Here is a 23,612-nt window from a genome sequence, read left to right as displayed (position 1 = left end):
TCTAGGTTTATAGATCTGGGATTTCAACCTGTTCTCTGTTTATTCTTGTTCTTATTGCATGTATGCTTGATTGATCACCTAGTATCTGATCTAGATAGTTAGTGTTGCGAAAGTTTTCATTAAGTATCAGCCCTAGAATGAAACAGGCGATTTTTCCGTAGGAGTGGAAACCTACCTGCGGCGAGATCGTGAGTATTGACGACTTTTGTGCAGCTCTTGCGTTCTTTCCCTTCCAGGGCCAGAGTGGAAACCTACTAGTCAGGGTTGCGAGAAACAGTTGGTTATGATCACGGCAGTGACGTATTCATACCGCCGTACTCTAGCTCTAGAACCCATATATCGTTATCTGTCAATCCCAATCTATCTACCTTAGTGTTAAAACCGATTATGATCCCTTAGAGTTCCCAAAAGCTCAGCGTTTTTAGCCATAGTTTACAATTCCATCGATTTTTACTTGCTTTCTTAGACCTGCATTTCAATTTCCTTAGTTCATTATTTACTTGCTTTATTTACCTTTCATGCGATATTTTACTTGCCTTATTAGTCTTTCATTCGATATTTGCTTATTCTAATTACATTTCAGTCGATTTTCTTACCTGTTTTTTAGGATAGATTTATTTGCTTTCTTTTGTTTTAGTTTAATTCGCAAGAAAAACAACCAACAGAGAACAGGTCGAAATCCCAGATCTATAAACCTAGATGTCTTAATCGATTATGAGAGCCCCTTTCGGGAACCCTAAGCCCAACTCGGGATATACTCAGACATGGCTGAGTTCGACATCATCATTGGTTTTAAAAAAATAATGAAAAACAGTAAAGAAAAGAGATAAAGAAAGCTTCTCTATTGAAGAACTCGGACTTGAACAATCTTCTACAAAAATCTCATAAAAACGGCTAAAGGAAAAGGGTTTCTGTAAAGTATGAAGGGTGGTGTCTAAAAACGACCTAAATGACATGTATTTATAGTCTCCAATACTCCATGGTCTCTATGGTTCCGGAATTGAGGCTGAGAATGACTTTGGGCTTCAGATAAGTGGGCTTTAACTCGGAGATTGATTGCCGCGGTCGGGAGTGTTGTGACCGCGGCAATTGGCTTGTTGGCCGCGGTCGGGAAGCTTCTGGCCACGGCAAATAGCTTGTTGGCCGTGGTCGCGTGAGCTGCAGGCCGACTTCGAGTGGCTCCGGGGCTAATGAAATATCTTGAGATCCAACCGTTGGAATGTCTCCAAACCAAGTGAAATTGAAATCTGGTTGATTCTTCTATAAGTTGTCCAATTTGTCTCTCCATGAGAGTTCTGACGGTCTGCATTTATACAAAAGAGTCTTTTTGTTCCATTTTGTGCCTCTTTATCCTAAATTACCTGAAAAATCTTTTAAAATCCGGAAACATAGAAATCTTTTGAAAACTTTTGAAAACTTTTGAAAATGGAGTAAAAACACCTGTAAAAGATATTATAGTGATCCATAAAAATGGTCAAAATCCGGTGTTATCAACTCCCCCAGACTTAGTCTTTTGTTTGTCCTCAAACAAAACACAGGCTAATCTCGGCGAGAGGTTTGAAAACGCAGGAACTAAACAAAATCTCAGAGACCAAACTTCTAGACCAATATCAATCAGTATGCATCAATCGGGAATAGCCTAGAAAATTCTCACTAGCAATACAGGCATAACTAGTCCGTTAATCCGTCATGCAGAAATCTATGCACTAAGATCTAACTTCCAGTCAACTAGCTCTTAACATTCATTAAAAATCTCGGTAATTCTCATCGAAGAAAATCTAGGCAAGGCAATCTAGGCTAGGTGTAAAGAAGGATTATTTCGGGGGTGTGGCTTAAAGTGTTTAAGGGTTACCTGAAGATCTGGAGGATGCGCGCAGGACATTATGCAAAACCGCAAGAGAGAGTGAAGCTGTTGGTATCCACAGTTTTCAGTCACTTTCTTCTTGACATAGATTCATGGTCTTCTTCCTCAAGTTCTCTCCAAACTTCCCCAGACTTAGATTTTTGTAAATCTTTCAAAACAATAGCTCCTTAAACGAATAGTGGTTGCTCATTGCTCCACAAATTTCGACAATCTAAGATTCATTAGGCTTTTTGTTTTCTTTTTTTTTTTTTTTTTTTTTTTAGAGAAAGAGGGAACACCTTTAGATATAGATTCTTAGAGAGCACGAATTTACCAGTTAATATCTGTCTTGTAAAGCTTTATTATGTTTCTGATACTCTTCTTTCCCAATTCCATTCAGTCTCTTTTGCGAGTGACTGAAAACTGCGTCGCTCCTCTTCTCTCCGACGTTTTTGCACATATCTGCTGATATAAACTAAAGAGAGAATGCATGAGGATTGAAAACAAAGGTTTTGGGTTTAGGGTATGGTACCAAATAAAGATATACTGGTCATCTAGGACGACAAAGAGTGGTAAAAGTGGGGTAAAAGACGTCCTAGATGTGTATGTCGATGCCTGCCTAAAATCAATGATGAGAAAATTAGATATCAATATTAAGTCCAAATAAAATGAGCTAGTATATCCTGGCAGAAAGAATCTCCATGAATAGAAGTCCTCTGGTGGGAGTTCGTAATGCAAGTACTCTAGCTACCGCCTAGTCTAGTGCTAACCACAAATGAGCTATCATGCATAGTGTAGAAGTGTGCAGGTCTAAATCATCATAGTTTTGCGTCAAACTTTCCTGAAAAATACTTAATGTCGAATATGTTACATATTAAAATTTAAAAAGTACTTGAAATTAAAAAGCAAAAGCAGGAAAATAATTAGTACGGATAGACATCCTCCCCCAGACTTAAATCACACTGTCCCCAGTGTGAAAAAGTTGGTGAGAAGATGGTGAATAAAAGCAAAATAAAATAAAATAAGATAAAAGAAAAGAAAATGATGATAGAACCGTGATGGTAGTGAAGTGCTGATCAATCACTCACCCTCCGAAGTGTCGTCTGCGAACTGATGCTGCTCCTGTAAGAAGGTGACAACGCGCTCAAAGCGTCGTCCCTGTCTCTCAACTCTGCGCTCCAGATCGGAATGAGTGTGTGATGATGTAGATGATGAGGTGTGGCCGGTCGGAATAGATTGCTGAAAATGAGCACGGGCTGCAGCTGCATCACGCCTCGCCTTGGTCACTATGTACTGGCCAATGGTGAATGGTAGACGAGGTACGGATGGCAGAAAATCATCGGATTCCGGAGTCCATCGAGGGCGTCCTCCGTTGCTCAGTCTCGGGATAGATGATGAAGGTAGGCGGACTCGGTGCTCCTCAGTGCCAGTGCAATACTTGTAACCAAACCTGTCTGGATCGAAAGCGGCACGAGAGATAGTGTGATCGCGAGAGAGATAAAGTAGATCATACCAGACATCGGGAAGTGGATCATCAGATGAGAAATCGAATCCTACAGCCTGTAGTATCGCTGTAATAGCACTCCCGAAAACTGGAGTAGTGTCATCGCAACCATGTAAATCATGCTTCACCTTTACCATATTCTGCGCTATGATCCAGGCAAAGCAGGCAAGTCGTGGATCATCCATAAACGAAATCTGAAGTGTAATGAGCTCAGTCTTCAAAACACCTCCCATGTTGGCTCTAGAGAAAATCGTGTGTGCTAAGAGTTTGTGCACAACTCTCACTGCTGGGTGGCTAAGAAGGGCTGACTTAGATCTCCCACTATCATAGGCTCCATGACCCATCTCTCTCCACAGGTTAAGATCAGTTTCATCTTCAAGATAAATTCCATCAGTGTATGGAAGCTTAAGAGCTTCACAAACCTCGGAAATGGTGAGAGAATAAGGCTGTCCGCGGATAGAGAATGATAAGATGCCATCTGATGCTCTGGGGTTCCTCCTCTTTGTGTGGTGGAACGTAACGGTCGCTAAAAACTCACGGACTAGCTCGGGATAAGTCGGAAGGTTCAGCTCCAAGTAGGGTCTCAGCTTAAGTGCATCGATGTACCAGATCACATCCTCTCTGATTCCAAGCATCTCAAGTGTATGATAATCAATGCAAGGCGTGGGTTTGATGTTCAGCTTCTTGAAACGCCTTGCATAGTCCACTCTCGGGTTTGTCTCCCTCCCAATGTATCGAATCTGTGGTGGTTCGGGAGGTGCTCGTGTTTCTCTTGAGTGCTGGAGCAATCTCATCACATAGCTTCTTCTTCTCGGTCTAGCTTGGTTCAGCATGTACTCTCCTAGAGTAGCATCGTCGGGAATGTCATCGGAGCTGCCACCAGTTCGACGGCTCCTTCGGGATCTGGTTTCATCCATTTTCTGCAAAATGAAATGATTCTTGGAAAAAGAGTGAATTTGGGTGCTAATTTTAACATATTAAGATCTGTTATACTAATACTAGTATAAAGAGACTAATTAAAATTATTAGCAAACAAAATTGATATTAAATCAAAGAAATCAAGTAGTTCATGACTAAATTTGGATTTTTGATGTTCTCAACATAGAAATCTTCTAAAAATCGGTTTTTATGAGCAATTTCCATGTGAATTCTAAAGATTACCCAATACTAATCACTAATCACACAAGACTAAATCAAATTCATCAATTTTGCTGTCCCAAATTCGATTTTTATTAAGCATGTAGAATCCAAATTTCAAAAATCTCAATTCCTCTTAAGCTAGGTGCTAAAATCGATTTTTAGATAACCTAAATGGATAATCTATCATTCTTAAGCTATTTCCACCATCAATAGATCAAGATTTTGGGTTTTTAAAGAAAACCCTAAGTTCAAAATCGAGTAAGAATGGTGAGTTTGAGGTTCATACCTTGCTGGAAAGAGAGAATTGATGGTAGAATTGAAATCAGCTTCGAAAAACAGTGAGGTTTGAGCCAAAAATCTCTTAAAAAGCTTAAGAATTGAAAAATGTGTTCTTTCTCCTAAATCTCTAAGTCTTTTTGGAAGAGAAGAGAAGAAAGAGTTTTGATCCAAAAAGTTTGTTTCTTTTCTTTGAAAAGCGTTTTTGAAGCAAAAACGGAAAATTTCTGGAAATTTTTAAGTTTACGGGAATTTACCTTTTCTTGTTTACACATTAGGAAAGTTTAAAACTTACGGAGGATCTTTTCGGGTTTTACCGGGAACATTTCAGGAAATACCGGGAATCACCAGGCAAAACCGGGAAGCGGCAGAAATCTGCGGAATCATCTCAACGACCAACGGCCGCGGTCAGGAGACGCGCGACCGCAGTGGATGAGGGCTCGGCTGCGGTCACATTCACGGTGCCGCGGTTGGTGCACCTTTTGCCGCGGTCCCGTCAGTTGCGACCGTGGGTCTTCCTCCTGTGGCCTATTGTCCAATCTTCTCGTCTTTGCCGGGCCGAGCAGCTAAAGACCTACCTTTTTCTTCTTGGTTTTTCTAATTTTCTGATTTTTTTGTGTTTTTTGTTTTATAGAATACCTAAAACTTAAAAAGTAAAAGAAAGCATAAATACTAAAAAGGAAAAGAAAAATTAAAGAAAGAGTACCTAAATGGGTTGCCTCCCATTAAGCGCTTTTGTTTTAAGTCGTTTAGCTCGACGTAAGCATGAAGGATCAGGCTGATTTGAATGGCACTCCACTTGATGTGCCTTTATCACTTCCGGTTGGTGGAGGTTTTACTTCTTCTCCTTGAGGAGAAATCTTCTTACCTTTAATCTTCTTTCGGACTTTAATATTGTTTAAAACCCTTTTTGTGTTTTCGATCAGCTCCTGGATTTGGTCTTCACTAGTTTCTGTTGCATCTGGTGGAATGATGATCTTGATCTTTGCAAAAGCTTTCGGCTTCTCCTTTTCTTTCTCTTTTGGCCTGTTTCCTTTGCTTGGAAATTCATCTAAGATAGTAGGATAGTACCTTTTTCGGTCCACATTGAGGAAAACAGCATGCCGGTTTGCGTGATCGATTATTGCTCCTACTGTAGCTAGGAATGGTCTCCCGAAAATGAGTGGTCTCTCCTTGTCTTTATCCATCTCCAGGACTTGGAAATCTGCTGGAACAATCTTATCTCCCACTAGAACTTGTAGATCATGAATCGCCCCTTCAGTATCTTTTTGAGATGAATCTCCAAAGATAACCTTAACCGTCGATGTTCTTAAGGTTTTTATGCCCAATTTTTCGGCAAATGTCTTAGACATGATGTTGACATTGGCTCCGGAATCGCACAAGCAGTCTGTAAACTTGATTCCTGAAATGAAACACTGGAAAACAAAACGTCCCGGATCATCGGCTTTGGTAAGCCTTTGAAACGGTGATCGTTCAGGTACCTTAAACGGTGGCTGCTTAGGATCGATATCCTTGTACAGTGGAACAAAGATTGGGGTTTCTTCTTTCTTTCCATCGGTTCCAGACTCTTCTTCGGGCAATGTGGTTATGGCGTTGCAAAACTTCTTAGGGTTATCTTCAACTCTTCCTGGAAGAACTCCACTTTGCCTCTTCATAGAGTCGGCTGTTTGGGCGACTTGCACATCTAACTTTTTTACTTGCGAAGATAAAGATTCAAACTTACCATTCAGATCATTGTACATGCAGTCCACTTTCACGTTCACGTCTTTAGATGCTTTTTCGTTCGTCATAACGAGTTGCTGGATGGACTGTTCAAGTCTACCGATTTGTGAAGCCAGCTGGTTCGTCGTGACTCCCTGCTGTTGTACAAATTGATTATTAAAATTCGTACCTTGGTAGTTATATGGCTGTCGCGGTTGATATGGTACTATTCCCCCAAAGTTTCCACCTTGAAACTTGTTTTGGAATGATTTTTGCTGAGGTGGGTAGTACTGATCTTGAGGATTCTCCATATTTGGATTGCGGTAAGAGAGATTGTTGTAATTTGAATTCCGAAAGTTGTTGTTGAAGTTGTTGTTGGGGCGATTTTGGTATGGCACCAGTGCTCCTACGTAGTTCACATCTTCTTCTTGAAATGCTTGATTAATGTGATCGATATCACTAGGTCCTTCATCTTCTGCGCCATTGTTGGTTTCACAGGCATGGATCGGGCGATTGTTGCTCTTCAGAAGTTGGCTCACCATGTTCTTCAACTCGGTTATCTCCTTGTTGTCTGTTCCGGCTTGCTTCATCGATCGATCGTATTCAGGACAGTCATTGCTATTGGCTTGAGCCAAATTTTCGATGAGAGCTCTTCCTTGGGTTATCGTCTTTTGCCCAAAATCTCCGTTGCTAGCTGTATCAAGTGAAAAAGGGAACAACTTACACTTTAAATTGTCAGGTGGCACTTGGTTTGTTCTCATCATGCTGCAAATTTCTTCAAAAAGCTCGATATGGTCCATTGGGTGCTCAGAAGGAACTCCATGGAGCTGGTTTTGCTTCACCAATGAGATGATTTGAGGCTTGACTTCAAACTCATTCCGGTTTGGAAATGGTACTTGAATCGCAGATCGATTCTGAAAATTTTGAGTAGGTGCATCAAAATCAGCTATGCGATGGTTCCTGGCTTGTCTTCGGTGTTGATTTGCTGGCGGAATGGGGCGGTGAACGCGTTCATTCGGCTGAATTGCTGGGTGGTCACCATCGGCTACATTGATGGGTGGATCAAGGTCTTCACGTCCGTCTCTCTCTTGGTTCTGGTGGTTTCTTGGAAGAACCTCATCCTCCTCTCCATCTTGTCGAGCATGATCACCTTCTATGTGATCATTCTCTTCGTTCTCTCCATGTTCGGACCCGTCTTGGTCCATATTTAAATTTCGATTAATAGGATCTCCAGGCTGGTCGTCGTTGGCCATTCCTTGCGTTCGTCTAATTAAGTCTTCGAAGTTCTCTTTCGTGTCTGTCTATCTCGTCTAGAATTGGAATGTCTCCTGCAGATCTACGCCTGGTATTCATGCAATTCAGAGAAAGACAAAATAAGGGAAAGATAGTTCAGAAAAACTTTAAGAAAGAACTAGAGATCAGGTGTCTAGATCAGAAGTTAAAACAAGAAAAATAGCAAAAGGCAGCGAAACAAATCCCCGGCAATGGCGCCAAAAACTTGATGCGGTGTTGAGTGTCAACTACGTGAGGGAACAAGTTTTACCCTTAACAAAACAAATGAAAGCCGCAAGTGCACAGCTAATCAGTTGTAGTATTTAGGGATCGAATCCACAGAGATTTGTGTGCCTGGTATTCTTCTACGGTTTTGAACTTTATGTCTAGACTAAATTGGTTTTAAAGTTTGGTTGTTTTTCTAGAATTAAACTAAAGCAAAATAAAGCAAATAGAACTATCCTAAAAAGCAAGTAAAGAAAATCGAATGAAATGCAAATGGAATAAGTAAAATATCGAACTAAACAAAAATAAGGCAAGTAAAATATCGCATGAAAGGTAAATAAAGCAAGTAAATAATGAACTAAGGAAATTGAAATGCAGGTCTAAGAAAGCAAGTAAAAATCGATGGAATTGTAAACTATGGCTAAAAACGCTGAGCTTTTGGGAACTCTAAGAGATCATAATCGGTTTTAACACTAGGGTACATAGAGTGGGATTGACAGATAACGATATATGGGTTCTAGAGCTAGAGTATGGCGGTATGACTACGTCACTGTCGTGATCATAACCAACTGTTTCTCGCAACCCTGACCAGTAGGTTTCCACTCTGGCCCTGGAAGGGAGAGAACGCAAGAGCTGCACAAGAGTCGTCAATACTCACGATCTCGCCGCAGGTAGGTTTCCACTCCTACGGAAAAATCGCCTGTTTCATTCTAGGGCTGATACTTAATGAAAACTTTCGCAACACTAACTATCTAGATCAGATACTAGGTGATCAATCAAGCATACATGCAATAAGAACAAGAATAAACAGAGAACAGGTCGAAATCCCAGATCTATAAACCTAGATGTCTTAATCGATTATGAGAGCCCCTTTCGGGAACCCTAAGCCCAACTTGGGATCTACTCAGACATGGCTGAGTTCGACATCATCATTGGTTTTAATAAAAGTAATGAAAAACAGTAAAGAAAAGAGATAAAGAAAGCTTCTCTATTGAAGAACTCGGACTTGAACAATCTTCTACAAAAATCTCATAAAAACGGCTAAAGGAAAAGGGTTTCTGTAAAGTATGAAGGGTGGTGTCTAAAAACGACCTAAATGACATGTATTTATAGTCTCCAATACTCCATGGTCTCTAGGGTTCTGGAATTGAGGCTGAGAATGACTTTGGGCTTCAGATAAGTGGGCTTTAACTCGGAGATTGATTGCCGCGGTCGGGAGTGTTGTGACCGCGGCAATTGGCTTGTTGGCCGCGGTCGGGAAGCTTCTGGCCGCGGTCGGGAAGCTTCTGGCCACGGCAAATAGCTTGTTGGCCGTGGTCGCGTGAGCTGCAGGCCGACTTCGAGTGGCTCCGGGGCTAATGAAATATCTTGAGATCCAACCGTTGCAATGTTTCCAAACCAAGTGCAATTGAAAGCTGGTTGACTCTTCTATAAGTCATCCAATTTTGAGGGTGATCAGACGGTGAGAAGGTCTTCGTCTCTCCATGAGAGTTCTGACGATCTGCATTTATCCAAAAGAGTGTTTTTGTTCCATTTTGTGCCTCTTTATCCTAAATTACCTGAAAAGTCTTTTAAAATCCGGAAACATAGAAATCTTTTGAAAACTTTTGAAAATGGAGTAAAAACACCTGTAAAAGATATTAAAGTGATCCACAAAAATGGTCAAAATCCGGTGTTATCAATACCGACAGCTTCACTCTCTCTTGCGGTTTTGCATAATATCATGCATCCTCCAGATCTTCAGGTAACCTTTAAACACTTTAAGCCCTACCCCCAAAATAATCCTTCTTGACACCTAGCCTAGATTGCCTTGCCTAGATTTTCTTCGATGAGAACCACCGAGATTTTTAATGAATGTTAAGAGCTAGTTGACTGAAAGTTAGATCTGAGTGCATAGATTTCTGCATGACGGATTACGGACTAGTTATGCCTGTATTGCTAGTGAGAATTTTCTAGGCTATTCCCGATTGATGCATACTGATTGATATTGGTCTAGAAGTTTGGTCTCTGAGATTTTGTTTAGTTCCTGCGTTTTCAAACCTCTCGCCGAGATTTAGCCTTTGTTTTGTTTGAGGACAAACAAAAGACTAAGTCTGGGGGAGTTGATAACACCGGATTTTGACCATTTTTATGGATCATTTTAATATTTTTTACAGGTGTGTTTACTCCATTTTCAAAGGTTTTCAAAGGATTTCTATGTTTCCGGATTTTAAAAGACTTTTCAGGTAATTTGGGACAAAGAGGCACAAAATGGAATAAAAAGACTATTTTGGATAAATGCAGACTGTCAGAACTCTCATGGAGAGACGAAGACCTTCTCACCGTCTGATCACCCTCAAAATTGGACAACTTATAGAAGAATCAACCAGCTTTCAAATGCACTTGGTTTGGAGACATTCCAACGGTTGGATCTCAAGATATTCCATTAGCCCCGGAGCCACTCGAAGTCGGTCAGCAACTCACGCGACCTCGGCCAACAAGCTATTTGCCGCGGTCAGAAGCTTCCCGACCGCGGCCAACAAGCCAATCCCCGCGGTCACAACACTCCCGAACGCGGCAATCAATCTCCGAGTTAAAGCCCACTTATCTGAAGCCCAAAGTCAATTTCAGCCTCAATTCCGGAACCCTAGAGACCATGGAGTATTGGAGACTATAAATACATGTCATTTAGGTCGTTTTTGAAAAAAACCCTTCATACTTTACAGAAACCCTTTTCCTTTAGCCGTTTTTATGAGATTTTTGTAGAAGATTGTTCAAGTCCGAGTTCTTCAATAGAGAAGCTTTCTTTATCTCTTTTCTTTACTGTTTTTCATTATTTTTATTAAAACCAATGATGATGTCGAACTCAGCCATGTCTGAGTAGATCCCGAGTTGGGCTTAGGGTTCCCGAAAGGGGCTCTCATAATCGATTAAGACATCTAGGTTTATAGATCTGGGATTTCAACCTGTTCTCTGTTTATTCTTGTTCTTATTGCATGTATGCTTGATTGATCACCTAGTATCTGATCTAGATAGTTAGTGTTGCGAAAGTTTTCATTAAGTATCAGCCCTAGAATGAAACAGGCGATTTTTCCGTAGGAGTGGAAACCTACCTGCGGCGAGATCGTGAGTATTGACGACTTTTGTGCAGCTCTTGCGTTCTTTCCCTTCCAGGGCCAGAGTGGAAACCTACTGGTCAGGGTTGCGAGAAACAGTTGGTTATGATCACGGCAGTGACGTATTCATACCGCCGTACTCTAGCTCTAGAACCCATATATCGTTATCTGTCAATCCCAATCTATCTACCTTAGTGTTAAAACCGATTATGATCCCTTAGAGTTCCCAAAAGCTCAGCGTTTTTAGCCATAGTTTACAATTCCATCGATTTTTACTTGCTTTCTTAGACCTGCATTTCAATTTCCTTAGTTCATTATTTACTTGCTTTATTTACCTTTCATGCGATATTTTACTTGCCTTATTAGTCTTTCATTCGATATTTGCTTATTCTAATTACATTTCAGTCGATTTTCTTACCTGTTTTTTAGGATAGATTTATTTGCTTTCTTTTGTTTTAGTTTAATTCGCAAGAAAAACAACCAACCTTTAAAACCAATTTAGTCTAGACATAAAGTTAAAAACCGTAGAAGAATACCAGGCACACAAATCTATGTGGATTCGATCCCTAAATACTGCAACTCATTAGCTGTGCATTTGCGGCTTTCATTTGTTTTGTTAAGGGTAAAACTTGTTCCCTCACACAGTTGATACGACACATCAGTGTTCCCGTGTTTGATTCAGAAGATTCTGAATCTGCAACATGAGCCTCGGCTGGGTCGCAGGGAGACTCACATTGTACCATCTCGGTACAAGAAAGATTCTCGCAGTGGTGAGGAGTTCATCAAGAAAGAGGCCACCGCTGCAAAGAAGGATAAGAAGAAAGGGAAGCAGAGGGCTGATGCATCGAGATCTCCGTCTCCTCCACCTAAGTTGTCTCAGCAGCAACCAACGTCATCGCCGAGTGTGCACTTTGGTCCTTCAGTGCTCCACCTCCTGATGCATCATTCAGGCCATCTGACTCTGCTCCTGGTAGGACTCAAAGTACACCTCTCGGGGTGATTCGTGTTCCTTTGGCACCGGCTAGTGCTAATGAAGTCACCTTGGCGCTCCGGAATGTGAGCCGTGTGCTGAGTCATCTCCATGGTGTGGTCAACATGGTGATTGACTCGTTTACAAGTAAGTTTGCTGAATCTGACTCTGACTTGTTTGTTGCTTTAATCTCTAACTCTGTTGTTTTTTTAACTTCGGTGATCACAAGCAGGGGGAGAAGATATGTGGGAAGAAGTCCCACGAGGTGAAGTCCCAAGGGATGATGTGGGTGATGATGCAGGTGCTTAATTTGTGGGAGAGCTCTTGTAATAGTCTAGTTTTTTTTTGTTTTTTGAATTAGGCTAAGTTTGTGGGGGAGCATGGTGTACTTTGCTCGTTAAACTCTTGTTGGCATTGTTTGACTCAAGACCTTGTGTTTAACCATTTTCATCGTATGAAATGTGCTTTGTTTGTCTTGGATGTCTTGGTACTTGGTGTTTCTGTGGCAGTTGTGTGTTGTGTCTGAAAACAGGTGCTTGTGAGTCACACGAAGCTAAAAAAGGGGAGATTGAAAATGTAGCTGCGCTTGAAGTAGTTGCTGAACCAGATGAACTGAAGAATGGAATGGCATAGGCATGGAGTACATGACAAGCGAAGTATTTGGAATGAGGAGCTGGAGGAGTAGCAAGGTGTGTCTTGAGTCTGTCCTAAATCATGTTTGAAACTTGTAAGGTTTATCAACAGATGTACTAGCAATAAAGTTCAGTTAAAGGAAAAACTCTGTGATAAGTTGTGTTGTTGTTTTTGAACTAAGACTCTTGCGTTTACATAGAAAAGTGGAAGAAAATTTTCTAAACAAGTGGAAGACTCGTTCTTCTTATTTGAAGACTGAAACAATTGACTAATTCAAATAAACAAATAAAACCCAGAGAATGCATATTTTTGGCTTGGTCTGGTCTTCTTGACCAGTTTAATATCCTGCGTTCTGGTTCAGCTGATTGGACCAGTTCCATTCTCTCATCATTACTCCCTTTGCCCCGATAACCTTGTCCTCAAGGTTCCTAAGTAGGAAAACTCATGTGTAACTGCTGAAAATTTTCCCAAGTCGCCTCTGTCTTTGGTATTACACACCACTGAACTAGTGTTTCTGCCACTTTTTATTTAACGATCAACGTGTCTTAACTCCAACAAGTATTTTGGCTGCAGACACAAAAACTCATTGGCTCGCATTGGGGGTAGTGTTCCCGCCACCAACATATCTGAACCCACCTAACGCTTGAGAAACAATACATGAAAACAGAGTGTACATTTGTTCCTTCTGGTAAGGCCAAACGATAAGCAACAGAACCAACATGGGCTTCAATCTGAAAAGGCCCAGAATACATAGTTGACAGCTTTTGAGATGAATGTCAAAAAAATCATATGTTGACCATAAGGTTGAAGTTCGAGATAAACCCAATCGTCGACATTAAAAAGACGTCTCAACGTTTTGCATCCATGATCTGCTTCATGCTGCTTCATGTGATGATTAGCAGTATGTAAATGTTTCTTCAATTTTGTTAGGATCTCATCTCTCACCACCAACTGTTCATCGAGCTCAGATATGGTTGTTGTCCCTGCCTCATAAACATGTAACACAGGAGGAAGACAACCATAAAAAGCTTGAAACAGGGTCAGAGATGTGGAAGAATGATAGGTGGTGTTATACCAATATTCCGCCCACGATATTAATGAAACTACTCAATTCAAAACACCTAAGAAAATGCTTGATGCAACGGTTTACAATCTATATTTTCCCATCTGTTTGAGGATCATAAGCTGAGGACATCCTTAATTGTGTATCAGCTAACCGTCATAGCTCACGCCAAAATCCACTCACAAGCACATGACCTCGATCATTGAAAATTGATTTGTGGATGCCATGAAGCTTCACGATTTGTTCAACAAAGTTAGCCGCCACGGATCTTGCAGTGATACGGATAAGCCAGAGATGAATCGGCTTAGTAAGGCGATCGACTACGACCATGATGGATGTATGATTCCCAGAACAACGTAACTGATGCGAGCTAGAGTTGGTGTCGCAAAAGAAGTTTTAAATTTGTAAACCATAGTGTCTGCACATGCACAGCTATGTATTGTAGTATTTAGGGAGGTTTTTATTGTGTTTTGGTGTCATGATTTCTACTAAGCTAAACAGGAAATAAAACTAAAACACTAGATCAAAACAAAGATGAAAAATGTGCTGGATATAAGGGTTCATCTCTAGGGTTCCACTCTAGGGTTCATGATCTACAATACAAGGAAGCTAGGGAAGGATTTTCTATGATTCTGAAACTAGGATAGACACTTGTAAGATTAGCCAACTCTCATCATCCTAATCATCTAATCACTTATCCTTGGAAATTAACTCTCACTCTCATACCAGAATAAGATCATGTATTTTAGATTGGAATCCATCTTGGCTTATGTATCCTTCGTAGATAGCTTTCGTCTTCTACGACAGTGACATCCATAAGATCCAGTTCAGGCAACCCAGATACAACACTCTCGTGGCTCGGATTTAACCTAGGATTGGACATTGGTTAGCTACTCCAGTGTTACCGCATAGAGATTTGGATGAATGGAATAATCATTTAAAATCAAAATCCTTTAACCTAAAAACCTAGATGTCGTCGGTCATGGGGACCCTTTTGATGGTCCTCTTACCCAACAAGGTATCTACTCAGACATGGCTGAGCTTGAAAATATCATCATTGGTTTTGAAATAGAAAAGCAGTAAAGTAAATGAGATTGCATAAACTGAAGAAATGACAAAGGTTCAAGAGAAGAATCTTTATCTCCCAAAGAATTATGTCTTCAAGAGGAAAGGAGGACACACGAATTATGTCTTCTAAAATACATATTTATAGGTCTCCAAATCTTTCTGGTCGTCCTTAGGGTTTTCTTTGAAGAGAGAATGAGTTGGGCTTGAAAACAGGCCATTGGGCCAAAAATGGGCCTGTCGCAGAATGAAACCTCTCCATGTCTGGTAAATGTTGATTCACCGCAGTCACGAGCTTTTGGACCGTGGTGGTTAGCTTATGATGTCCAAACTTCATTCATTCTCTTGCTTCTTTCGCAAGACTGCAAAACATATCTTCAGTAAATTAGAGATAACTTATGATCCAACCGTTAGATTGCCCCAAATTCAATTGAATTAGAAATATGGTTCTCTCCTTTATCTTGTGTCCAAATTTGAGCGTGGTAAGAAAGTCTTTATAAAATGTGAAACTTCTGATGGTCCAAAATTGGCTAGAAGTGGATTTTTCTCCAATTTGCATTATTTTTACCTAAGTAACCTGAAAAGAGTCGTGAAACTAAAAATATAGCAAAACCATGATAAATAAACTTGAAAGAAATAAAAACCATTTAAAAAGCATTTAAAATTTATCTATAAAAATGGTCAAAATACGGTGTTATCAGTAACCTATCAACAAAGTCCATTAAGACGTCTTCCCACACTTGGCTTGGTACTTTGTTCTCTGATATATATCACAGGCTGCGACATAATCCTTGACAGACCTTACATTGAAGACCAATAAAAATGTGACGCTAACATTTTAAAGGTGCGAAGAATACCAGAGTTTCCTCCAATTGGTATGTTATGGTTATCATAGAGAAGGCTGGAAATGAGTGGATATTTTGGAGGAATCACCACTCGATTATTATAGCACAAAAGTCTATAAGGACGTCCAGGAGCCTCGTCGGCGAACTTTCCTAATTTCAGTAAATACGGATCAGTCTTCGCCAACTGTTTTAGCTCCTCTCAAAGCGATGCTTGCTGCATCACAATTGTATTAAGACAGGGGCTTTCCTTGCGCCTGGATAGAGTATCAGCTGCAAAATTTTCAATCCGGTCTTGTAGGTAATCTCATAATCATAGCCTACTAAATTTCCCATCCATTTTTGCTGTTCGGAAGAGAGGATGTGCTGCTCCAGCAAGAAACGCAAACTCTTTTGGTTGGTTTGTATGATAAAGTGCCTCCCGAGCAGGTACAGTCGCCACTGGCGAATATCAACAACAGTGGAAAACATCTCAGCATAGGACAACAGGTACAACCCGATTTCATTTTCTCGTAGAACTTAGTTCTCTATTGTGTTCATTGTAGCCTTGAACTTGCCTGGTTAATCATGAGTGAACTTGGAGAACATAGCCTGTTCTTCATTCTCCTAGAAATGAAGCCCTTGCCAGTAGGTGACTCATTTCACACTCACTAGGTGACTTGCCAGTAGACTTTGTTTTAAGAAGTGTTTTGAACACACCACTGATATATCAAAACTATGGTCTTATCTTTAAAATCTATGCTTAGCCTTGTTAATATACAATGAGCATTGTATGTAAGCACTGTTTATCATCTTGGGAATTAGGTCAAGACAATACGTTTTTCAGTGCGTTTAATTTTGTTTGACTTAGTTTTCCCTTTTGAACCATCTTTTTAAGTCATAGGCTTTAAACCCATTCTCTTTGATGATTTTAGAACTTGATCACGAGCTCGACCCTTAGTAAATGGATCTGCTAGGTTATCAGCTGATTTTATGTAATCTATTGAGATTACTTTAATTGTGATCAAGATTCTAATGGTTTTATGTCGTTTTCTTATATGACGCGATTTACCATTTTAGAAATTATTCAGTGCCTGGGCGATGGTTGATTGGCTATCACAGTATACACATATTGTCATGATTGGTTTCTCCCACATTGGAATATCTTCCAATAAATTTTGGAACCATTCAGCTTCCTATGCAGCTTTATCTAAAGCTATAGATTCAGACTCCATGGTTGATCTGGCTAGTAGAATTTGTTTGGAAGATTTCCATGATACTGCTGCACCTCCAAGGATAAATACATATCCACTTGTGGCTTTTTGAATTTCTGGTGTCAGATATCCAGTTTGAGTCACTGTATCCTTCCAAAATTGTTGGTTCTCTCCCATAGTGCAGCCCATAACTTTTAGTGTATCTAATGTAGTTTAGTACTCGAGTTATGGCTTTCCAGTGTTTGTGTCCTAGATTACTTGTGTAGTGACTAAGTACCGTGTGTGCTAAATCTGGTCTAGTACAGTTGGTTAAGTAAATAAAATGGACAAGTGCCCATAATGCTCCTCAATCTTGAATTTAATTCTATAATACTCCACATACTATTATTAATATATATATATATATTTTTTTTAATTTCAAAGTTTAAGGTAATGTATAAAAAACCAAAGAGATTTTTCGTAATTACAGATCCAACCACTAAATAGGTCGGGTACTTCGAAAATCCGATGGGTTTGGGTCGAATCTGTGAAATTTCTGTAATTAATTTTTTTTTTCTGTTTCTCTTTTTCAAATAAAAAAATTAAAAAAAAAACGAGAGAAGAGGGGAGAGGACGAACCCTAAATCGGAATCGGACATTTCGAGTTATCCCAATTGTCAGCCTTCAGAACTCGATTGGCGTCGAATCATCCCCTACATCACCAACCAACTCGATCGTCTTTTGTTGTGATGGCTCGGACGAGGACAACCTCCGCAAAACCTCCAACCTCCGCAAAACCTCCATGTTTGGGTAAAGGAGGTCCACCGACCCTAAGCGAATTACGCAAAATGGTGAGGAGGCGGCAAGAGAAAGTGAAAGCCGACAACGACACAAGTGATGACGATACAAATGTGGAGGTATGTTTCGTCCATATGGATTATTGTGTGTATTAAGTAAAACTGGACCAACTAAGTAAATCTGGAGCAACTAAACGAAATTGGTACAACTAATGTAGGTGAACATCGAGGAAAAAGAGAAGAAAGAGATTCCAAAAGACCAAGAGGAGGAGGAAGAAACGGACCACGAGAAGGATGAAGTAAAAGACCAAGAGGAGGAGAATCCGAAAGACCAAGAGGAGGAGGAAGAAAAGGAACAAGAGGACGAGGAATTTGAGGTATTAGAGGGTGAGGAAGAATCAGACCACGAGGAGGCGATATAAAAGGACCAAGAGGAGGAGAAAGAAAAGGAACAAGAGGAGGAGGAAGGTGAGGAACTTGAGGAGGAGGAAAATGAGGAACAAGAGGAGGAAGATGATGAGGAACATGAGGAGGCGGAAGATGATGATGAACAGGAGGCAGAAGACGATGATGAATAGGAGGCGGAAGAAGATGTAAACTATACCACCAGAGAAGTTGTGCTTTGAACCCGGTATGTTTAATATCAACATCAAGCTGTCAGGAAGATGCTATATTGAGAAGGTTGTGAAAACGTTAGAAAAGGTGCTAGATGCTAGAGAGTTGAGGTGGTTCAAAATGCACCCTTAGTTCAAGCACTTCTTCCACATGTACTTGGAAGAAAATCATAAATCATAGGGGATGTGGATGCTTATTCTGCGTATGGTGCCATTAAGCAAGATGAAGGAATGTGGTTTGTAGTAAATGGGGGTGCCCATCCGGTATTCTTTGAGAGAGTTAGGACTTATTTCTGGATTGAACTGTCAAAGCTACCCCGAGAACTACGAAAGGTAAGGTGGTGACAGTAGTAAGTTTGTTGAAAAGCATTTTGGTGAAGGGAAGAAGAAAGTAACATTGAAGGATGTAGATGAGAAGATGGAGTCAATGAAGTCAAGTAAAGTGAGAGGTAGGATGAATATTTCTGTCGTTTACTTCTTAGCCAACATAATTGTTAGGAAGACGAAGACAGGTAATAATGCTGCAGGTGTAGTGCCTTTCTTTTTGAGAGCGGCTAGTGATTTAGATTTGTGTGAAACATTTCTGTGGGGACGATTTTCATTTCATCAGAATATGAAGGACATTCGCATATAGTGAAGAATTTAAATGAGAATGTGTCTGAACGTGCAAACAAAGTGTTTCTTAGTTTCATTATTCCTATGGAGTTAAATAAGAATAACTGTCATAATGTGTTGTCTGATTCTTTGTATGTATGTTCCTTTTAAATTTGTTTAGTAATTCATGTTGTGTAATGTGTAGCTCCTAGCTTATGAGGCAATTCCAGCCCTTGGTAGACATTTTAGAGAAGCTGTTGTAGAAGCTGAGGATAGCTGTCCAAGGATGTGCAAGAGCAGGTTCAAGAAAGGAGATTTGAAAGGTTTTGCACTTTCGGAAATAAATTCGCAACTTGGTGCAACAAAGGTTAGAACTCAAATCTTAGCAAATAATTGAGGATATTCTCCATTGCTAGGATCAAAGTGTGTTGGCTCCATCGAATGATGAGAAGCAACTGCTGGCTCTCATCATGGATGATGATGAGAAGCAACTGCTGGCTCTCATCATGGATGATGACGATATAGACCAAGATGTAGCGGATTATGTTGTTGATGGTTGGAAATCGATTTTGTTGGAGGAGAAAAGTGAGATATTCTTTGAGGAAGTGTTCAAAAAGATGTCAATAGCCAAAAGAACAAAGGGAAAAAAGCATCGGGTCCTAAAACACCAGCTCGTAAAACCGCATCGACTCCTACAAATGAGGTAGAGAAACTGATTGCAGGCTTAGAGGGCTTGAAGAAATCAGTGGAAGATGGGTTTATGGAAATGAGAAATAAGTTAGATGATCATGACAAAAGAATCGAAAAGATGGAGCTGTATGTGGGTGAAGAGAAGAACAGAAATCAAGAAGACGAAGAGAATCGTCTTAACTTCTTTGATGCAGATTACCATGGCGATGGTGAGGAGGCAAATGATGGCGCTGGTTGTGCTGGGAAGAAGCAAACAGAAGGAGAGAATGTGGAAGAGAATGTGGAGAAGGATAAAGAACAGAATGAGGAAGGAGCTGATGTGGAGAAGGATAAAGAAGAGAACGAGGAAATAGACGGAGAAGTGCCAACCTGTGTAACCAGGACTAGTGGACGAAAAAGGAAAAAAATCACAATACAAACAAACCCCTTTTACAGAAGATAAGAAAGGGAAGAAAAGGTCAACGAAGGATGAAAAGAAGAAGGGAGCTCCCAAGAGAAATAAACAAAAGACTTAGAGTTTAGGGGCTGGTTTAGGATCTTGTTTAAGACTTTTGCTTGTATTATTTTGCTATTCTATTTTGCTTGGACCTTGTTTCCTTCCTAAGCGGTTGAATGAATCCCGATAGAAAAGATTTTTACGGTTTAGAACAAATTGGTGGCACAACTGGTAAAACTGGAAGTACTAATCGGCTAAATTCGTTTGAAGAACAAATTAGTTTGTTGGCACAACTGGTAAAACTGGAAGTACTAATCGGCTAAAAAGGGTTTAGAATAAGTCTGTTGGCACAACTGGTAAAACTGGAAGTACTAATCGGCTAATTTCGTTTGAAGAACAAATTTCTTTTGTTGGCACAACTGGTAAAATCATTTAAAAAGGGTTTACAACTCCTTTATTAATAATCAACTCCATTTAAAATAAAATAACATAAGATCCATTATTATTCTACAGCATTGTTTTTGAAGCAACTAAACATTTCTTAAAATCTAAACATTTCTTAAAATCTCCTTGAGTTTAGCAATTTCTTCAGCATTTTTTTCAGCTCCATCTGCATCTGTTTGACCTGAAATTCAAGGAGGGCCATTCTTCGAGTCTTCTTTCCATTAGTAGTAACATCCTTCTTGATCCTATCAATCTATTCTCCCACAGCATCTGCCCATACTTTGCGAACATGTAAGCCATCATTCTACACATAATGAAAAAAGTAAAACCGAAACAAAGATTTGGCAAACCAAAACCCAGAAACTGAAAAAGTTCAACCGAAATCGCAAAACAGACAGACCTTGAAGTTCTCACATTGAAAGTATCTCGTTTGAGAAGACCCATCGGTGACAACGATCTGTCCTTCACATGGACAACAATACGTCGGAATTCCATAGTCACCATCCGCTATGCAATACAGCATATCAATGTATTTCTTGTTTCTTTTGAACTTGCTGTAACTCTCGGGATCCATAACAAGAGTTTGGGAGGGGAGGATATATTTTCCTTGAGAGAGAAAGGTTTTTAGAGGACAGAAGTACAAGAGGACAGACGTACAAGAGGTTTTAAGTACCAAAAATAGGAAAAAGAATGAATTCTGAAATATTTCAAAATGGCGCCATTTCGAAATTTTTAAAATTTTGAAAATGGGGGGAAAACTATACATAGTTGTACCTCGTAGTTGTACAGTTTGTCACACTCTCCAACAGTTGTACTTTTGTCGAATTCTAGTTTTTTTGGTATTACCTATAATTAATAAAACATGTGTTGGTTGTACCGATCATAACTGCTAAATTAAAGAGATTACTAGCATATTAATGAAATAACATTTAGGATATGTTAAAGTTTGATGATATTGGTTTATATCAAGGCTATTTGTTTCAAAGTATCCAAAAAACCTATAATATTATATGAGATAAGTGTGCCCAAAACAGTTTTCATAATTTGTAAATTACAGAATACACATTGTTTTTAATACATATTATACATATATATATATATATATATTTAATTACATATACTCTGGAACTATATGTTATTTTTAAAACAACATGTCTTAACCCCGATTAAATATATAGACAATTTTACAAATAGTTGTTCCAAGTAGTTCCAGTAATACCAAAAAACTGAACATACAAGGTTTACGACAATAGCCGGGTAGTTGTTCCAAGTAGTTCTAGTAATACCAAAAAAAAAAAATTACAAATTACAAATAGCCGGGTAGTTGTTCCAAGTGGTTCCAGTAATACAAAAATTCAAAAATGTAAATTACACATTCTGGTTTGACTCTGCGTTTGTCCCGTCAGTCTCCGCGTTTGTCTCCGAACCTTGACTACAATGTAACCAAGTCCTTGCAAAATTTTGTCCTGGCATCCGTTTATTAACACAGCGGTGTTTTCCCGTGGATGTGAACCTCTTATCCCTCTTTCTTCCTTTCTTTCGCTTGGGAAAATCTGGTGGTTTTCAGAGAAAACCACATGTTTCAGCTGGAATTAACCACTGATATCTAGGCGGTACTGGATAGATCGTCCTCACGTATGCCAACTTCCACTGGCCAGTCCAATAATATCTAGAGCACAGATCATTGTAATGGAAATACCTAGATCCATCTTTTTGTTCGTTGCATTTTATAGCTGCAACTAACGCATGTACACAGGGGTACTTGTCTATGTCTTGCACTCACAAGTTTTCTGTAACAAGTGGACCACATAAGCATTTCCATCTTTTCCAGCAACTTTGTATATGAACTCGAAACTGTTTAGTTCCACAACAACTACTTTCTTGGCAACTAAACATCTCGAGTGCAATATATTCTCCACATAAGGCACTAATTTCTCTGTCACCTGACCAAATGCAGCCTCCTTCCTATGTGTGTTAAACCATTCACCAAATTTTGCTACAATCACATCGATCATGACGGTAACCTCCTAGCTTTCTTAAAAACATCATTTATCGACTCTACACTATTACTAGTGTCAATGTTGTATCTTTTACCGGGAAAATAATATCTTGCCCAGTATTTCACACTGTTGATGGTTTCTGTGCCATCTTCCTGCCCTTTTTCAAGATAAGTGACAGCAGTTGGGTACCTCTTTTTAAATTCATCATACTTTTGCAGGAACTCAACTTCTGTGTACACCCTTGCACACTCTCTGAATTTTTCAGCGGCCTCCTCTTTGTTCACATAATAAACATGAGATTTCACATTTTGCGACATATCATATATACAAAAGCCATGTTGAGCCCTCGGGTACACTTCACCAACCGCTTTAACTAAACTTTGATTACGGTCAGTTACAAAAACCAACTCACCATTATCTGGAAAAATGGTTTTCAACCTTTCGAAAAACCAATTCCAACTTGCATCTTTTTCACCATCAATAACACCAAATGCATAAGGGTAATGGTGATGATTAGGGTCTTGAGCTGTTGCAATAACTAAAACACCATTATAGCCAGCCTTCAGAAATGTTGTACCTACAATAATAACTTTCCTCATTCCTTTAAACCCTTCGATGCAAGGTCCAATGGCGACAAAAAAGTACTTGAACCTCTCTTCACCGTCTAAAAACAATTTCGTTTTTGTTCCAGGATTAGCCTGCTCCAGCATGTATAAGTAAGAAGGCAGCAACAAAAAACTCTCCTCTAGATCCCCAATCACTTCATTACGAGCTATATTTCTCCCTCTCCATGCAGTAGCATAAGACACTGACACACCGACCTCTGTTTGAAGTAAAGTCATAATTTCAGCTGGTGTTGTGGTCTGCAACTGACTTGCACACTTTTCCTTCACCAAAGATGCAACTAACCTTTTTGTGCCTCTTGTGCTAGCGTAGCCATTACGTGACACCCGAGAGCATGTATGCATTTTATTATATCTTGTAATTTTAAAAAATCCTGATTTTGCACTTTTCACAACTCGAATATGACAAGCACAACCTTCTTTTTCAGCAGCACATTTTACCACCCACCGCTTCTTATCCGATTTCTTAAGTGAGATCCCAAAAAATTTACTAAGTGAAGCTCTCCGAACTAAATCTATCACAGTTTTCTTGGATTCAAACTCTTATCTTAACTCCATACCTGTCTCATCTTCCCATGCTTCTATCGACTGACTTCCTTGAGAAGGACGTAAT

General features: G+C 39.7%; 3 protein-coding genes across 3 annotated transcripts; 2 read left to right on the top strand and 1 right to left on the bottom strand.

Moving 5' to 3' along the window:
* The first annotated feature begins 17,550 nt into the window (after window positions 1–17,550).
* LOC112084428 (glutamic acid-rich protein-like) lies at window positions 17,551–18,176 on the top strand. The gene is made up of 3 exons (XM_024153559.1): window positions 17,551–17,718; window positions 17,817–17,975; window positions 18,024–18,176. The coding sequence occupies exons 1-3, from the start codon at window positions 17,551–17,553 to the stop codon at window positions 18,174–18,176; spliced, it is 480 nt and encodes a 159-aa protein (XP_024009327.1).
* A 220-nt stretch (window positions 18,177–18,396) lies between these two features.
* On the top strand, window positions 18,397–19,938 carry LOC112084427 (uncharacterized protein At3g43530-like). The gene is made up of 6 exons (XM_024153558.1): window positions 18,397–18,448; window positions 18,593–18,724; window positions 18,823–18,962; window positions 19,012–19,173; window positions 19,223–19,361; window positions 19,424–19,938. Exons 1-6 carry the CDS (start codon window positions 18,397–18,399, stop codon window positions 19,936–19,938), a joined length of 1,140 nt encoding a protein of 379 aa, XP_024009326.1.
* A 2,204-nt stretch (window positions 19,939–22,142) lies between these two features.
* LOC112084426 lies at window positions 22,143–23,344 on the bottom strand. The gene is made up of 2 exons (XM_024153557.1): window positions 22,401–23,344; window positions 22,143–22,341 (listed from the first exon to the last, which is right to left on the bottom strand). The coding sequence occupies exons 1-2, from the start codon at window positions 23,342–23,344 to the stop codon at window positions 22,143–22,145; spliced, it is 1,143 nt and encodes a 380-aa protein (XP_024009325.1).
* Between the last annotated feature and the right edge of the window lie 268 nt (window positions 23,345–23,612).

Source organism: Eutrema salsugineum, unplaced genomic scaffold (assembly GCF_000478725.1).
Source record: "Eutrema salsugineum unplaced genomic scaffold, Eutsalg1_0 scaffold_4, whole genome shotgun sequence".
Lineage (NCBI taxonomy): Eukaryota > Viridiplantae > Streptophyta > Magnoliopsida > Brassicales > Brassicaceae > Eutrema > Eutrema salsugineum.
The sequence above is the reverse complement of the archived record's forward strand: the minus strand, read 5'-3'. Positions and strand labels throughout refer to the sequence as shown.

Bases quoted from the DNA above. Each gene is read 5' to 3' on its own strand.
- LOC112084428 (XM_024153559.1), top strand. From the start codon at position 17,551: ATGGCTCGGACGAGGACAACCTCCGCAAAACCTCCAACCTCCGCAAAA. The intron at 17,719-17,816 runs GTATGTTTCGTC...CAACTAATGTAG, and splicing joins ATGACGATACAAATGTGGAG to GTGAACATCGAGGAAAAAGA. The intron at 17,976-18,023 runs GTATTAGAGGGT...GCGATATAAAAG, and splicing joins AAGAGGACGAGGAATTTGAG to GACCAAGAGGAGGAGAAAGA.
- LOC112084427 (XM_024153558.1), top strand. From the start codon at position 18,397: ATGTGGATGCTTATTCTGCGTATGGTGCCATTAAGCAAGATGAAGGAA. The intron at 19,174-19,222 runs GTTAGAACTCAA...CTCCATTGCTAG, and splicing joins CGCAACTTGGTGCAACAAAG to GATCAAAGTGTGTTGGCTCC. The intron at 19,362-19,423 runs GTTGGAAATCGA...GTGTTCAAAAAG, and splicing joins AGCGGATTATGTTGTTGATG to ATGTCAATAGCCAAAAGAAC.
- LOC112084426 (XM_024153557.1), bottom strand. From the start codon at position 23,344: ATGCATACATGCTCTCGGGTGTCACGTAATGGCTACGCTAGCACAAGA. The intron at 22,342-22,400 runs GTTACCGTCATG...TAACACACATAG, and splicing joins GTTTTTAAGAAAGCTAGGAG to GAAGGAGGCTGCATTTGGTC.